At 34.7% G+C, this 3,453-nt stretch overlaps 2 protein-coding genes across 3 annotated transcripts in view; one reads left to right on the top strand and one right to left on the bottom strand.

The window, feature by feature from the left end:
* LOC104739628 (LIM domain-containing protein WLIM1) overlaps window positions 1-598 on the bottom strand; it is a 1,852-nt gene extending 1,254 nt beyond the window's left edge. Inside the window, exons 1-2 of the mRNA XM_010460053.2 lie at window positions 313-598; window positions 12-108 (exon numbers count right to left, since the gene is read on the bottom strand). Of these exons, the coding sequence (XP_010458355.1) occupies window positions 12-108; window positions 313-447 (232 nt within the window). The 5' untranslated portion in view covers window positions 448-598. The remainder of the gene's footprint in view (window positions 1-11; window positions 109-312) is intronic.
* LOC104739629 (mitogen-activated protein kinase 1) overlaps window positions 2,140-3,453 on the top strand; it is a 3,754-nt gene continuing 2,440 nt past the window's right edge. Inside the window, exons 1-3 of one of the 2 annotated variants that reach the window (XM_019235270.1) lie at window positions 2,140-2,294; window positions 2,650-3,086; window positions 3,158-3,327. In XM_019235270.1, coding sequence (XP_019090815.1) covers window positions 2,664-3,086; window positions 3,158-3,327 — 593 coding nt within the window. In that variant the 5' untranslated portion in view covers window positions 2,140-2,294; window positions 2,650-2,663. The remainder of the gene's footprint in view (window positions 2,295-2,649; window positions 3,087-3,157; window positions 3,328-3,453) is intronic. The other variant, XM_019235271.1, reaches the window with a different exon arrangement.

Raw genomic sequence — 3,453 nt, forward strand, 5'->3', positions numbered from 1 at the left:
TTTTTTTTTACCTTCGAAGCTCTTCTCAAGACTACCAGTTCTCTTGAAGTTTTGATCGAAATGTGGTCTGCAATAGAGAACTCCTTCAAAGGAGTTGTAATTGCTAAGCTGTTTCATCAACAAAGAACAATCAAAAATCTTTAGACCAATCAGATTCATCATCTCCAAGAACTCAAAGATATCTATACTTAATTGATTGGTCTTCTTTTATCTATATGTATCAACTAGATCTACTACTACTTCAGGGTTTATCAGAAATCATAACAAAAATGCAGTAAGAAGTATAAGGAGCCAGAATCAAAAAGAACAAACCTTGAGAGTTCCTTTGCAATGGTGACATCGGAAACAGGCTTTGTGGTAAACCCGGTTATCAGCGGTTAACTTGTCGACAAGGTAAACGGTTTTGTCACAAGCCATGCATTTCTGGGTTGTTCCTGCAAACGCCATTCTTGCTCTGTGTTCTTGTAAGAGATCAGAGTAAAGGATTCAATCGTCTTGAGGGAGAGATAAACTAAAAGAGGAATAAGATGAAGATGAAAGAAAGAGATTGTCAATTATTGTTGCTTGGGTTTTTAATATGGGGACCGGCTATGTTGAAAAATGAACATGTCTCTTCTCTTCTTTTCTCATTTTTAAAGTGTAACGAAATTAAAGCTGGAAAAAGAATTCAAATTTCTAATAAAATGTGGCAAAAATAATGTTCAAAATTAGTTAGTTGTGTAAGAATTTGTTGGCATTTCAAATACTAATTGTAAAATAATGTATATAACAACTCAACAATCTATTTGCAGATATACTACTAGCTCTAGAATTTGAAATTTTTGCTAATTTAAAATATAATGTTTGGGTTTTCTTTTCTGACAATATCCTAGCTTTTGTTTTTGTCATTGTCTAATCCACAAAACAAAGATAAAACGATGAGTAGATAAATAGATATTAAAAAAAAAATTGTACTAATTAAAAAAAAGGTTCCAACGGCTTTTTTGTGTGTCTCTTAATTATATTTGTCCACTTGATGTCAATATCTGTCTTCTTGATATGCTTTCAACATTAACTTGGTGGTTCTTTATCCAAATTAGCTTAGAGAATGCATGCAAATTAGCTAATTCAAGACAATGCTCAATACTATTTCTTTAAGCTAATTTAGGAGCAAGAAAAAAAGTAGGAGAGTGAAAATATCTCTCTCTCTTTATGGGTAGAAGCTGAGGAGCAAGAAAATAGAACAGGGAAAACCAACTGGAAAGAATCTTTGTCTGTGGTTTAGATAATGATTAAAAGCTGTAATGGCTGTGTGGTGAATTTGTTGGAAATCTCTAATATACTTTTCTTTTTTTTAAATAGTGTCTGTATACTGTATATATAAAAATGAAAAATATCTGAAACATGCTTTACCATAAAGGCTTTATGATGAGCTGTAATATTGACATAATTGGTTGAAGGGAATGAGTGATCATAATGATAACCTAACATCTTCTTTTATTTAATCAAAACACCTAACTTTACTTTTATTTGTTACTAATATAAGACTCAAAAACAAAAATCTATTGCCACTGCTTAGATTTATGGGCTTTCCCTTTCTATCTACATGGGCCTCCTCTCTTTTATACTTACTTAATGCAAACATGCTTTTTAATTTTGTTTTTGTCACTTACTTAATAATGAAAGCGTTTAAATCTGTTTTCTTCTCACATTTTCTCAAGATGCTAGTTTGCTGACTGACTGGAGGAAAATGAAAAAGAGAGGGTGATTGAAACGTAAAGTTAAAGCACAAAACTGTTTCGTAATATTTTGGAATTTAATATAAAACTGGTGGAAGTAAAAAGGCCAAAAAAAAAACAGAAAATAAGATGGTGATGCAATATTTTAGTTGTAAGAAAAAATAACTTAATATATTTGAACATATATTTTTGTTTTAAAATCTTTTTTTTCCTAATTTTCTGTTTTTATAAAGGGAATTAAGAAGGACAAATCTTCACAAATGACAGAAACGAATGATGCTCACTAAGTTAAGTAGGTGATCAATTTACCAAAAAGACAATACAGATATTTTACTGATGATAGAGACATGAATCTGTTTTGTTGCCTAGTAATATAAATGGGCTCATAAGAAAAAGCCCAAATAATAAGAGACCACACCTACCTAGTAACAAACTAGTAGAGAGGGTCAACTGTCCGAGCGTTGACCAAATCTTTTCACTTCCCCTGCTTCTTCCACCTTCTCAACCTCACAGCCTTTCTCTCTCCGGCCACATCTCTCCGGCGATCTTCCGTTCATCGCTGACTTGTTATCACCGGTTAGAATTCCTTCTCCCCTTTCTCTGGTAATATTTTTCACATTAATCCCGTTCGTTTAAGTTCCTATCACAAAATCGATGAAGCTTCGTTAGTTTAGATATGGGGTTTTTGAAGATAGGTAAAGGTAAAAATATGCGTACATGAGGAGCAATTATATTCATAGATGAGGTCTGAATTTAGAGAACCTAAAGATCATGAGGAATCAAGCTAAAGTTTTGATCTTTTACTTTTCACTTTTAACAGATCAACCTGTCTACACAAAAATTCCATAGAAAGTTTGATGACAAGTTAGATTATTGTGTGTGTGTGTTTGCCTCAGTTTGATTTCTTGATTTGTGAATTGTGATGATGAAGGAAAGTATTAAAAGATGGCGACTTTGGTTGACCCACCAAACGGGATTAGGAATGAAGGGAAGCATTACTTCTCAATGTGGCAAACTCTGTTTGAGATCGATACTAAATACATGCCAATCAAACCGATTGGTCGTGGAGCCTATGGTGTAGTCTGCTCCTCTGTTAACACTGATACAAACGAGAAAGTCGCTATCAAGAAGATTCACAATGTCTACGAGAATAGGATCGATGCGTTGAGGACTCTTCGGGAGCTCAAGCTTCTACGCCATCTTCAACATGAGAACGTCATTGCTTTGAAAGATGTCATGATGCCAATTCATAAGAGGAACTTTAAGGATGTTTATCTTGTTTATGAGCTGATGGACACTGATCTTCATCAGATCATCAAGTCTTCTCAAATTCTAAGTAACGATCACTGCCAATACTTCTTGTTCCAGGTATGTTGTTTGATCCCACTCACCTGTTGTTGGTTCTAGCTTTGTATAAGATTTTGTTCTTTTTTGGTTAGTTGCTTCGAGGGCTAAAGTATCTTCACTCAGCCAACATCCTGCACCGGGATTTGAAACCTGGTAATCTCCTTGTCAACGCAAACTGCGACTTGAAAATATGTGATTTTGGGCTTGCGCGGACGAGCAACACCAAGGGTCAGTTCATGACTGAATACGTTGTGACTCGTTGGTACCGAGCTCCTGAGCTTCTCCTCTGCTGTGACAATTACGGAACATCTATTGATGTTTGGTCTGTTGGTTGCATTTTCGCTGAGCTTCTTGGTAGGAAACCCATATTCCAAGGAACTGAATGTCT

The sequence above is a fragment of the Camelina sativa genome, chromosome 14 (genome assembly GCF_000633955.1).
Source record: "Camelina sativa cultivar DH55 chromosome 14, Cs, whole genome shotgun sequence".
Classification (NCBI taxonomy): domain Eukaryota; kingdom Viridiplantae; phylum Streptophyta; class Magnoliopsida; order Brassicales; family Brassicaceae; genus Camelina; species Camelina sativa.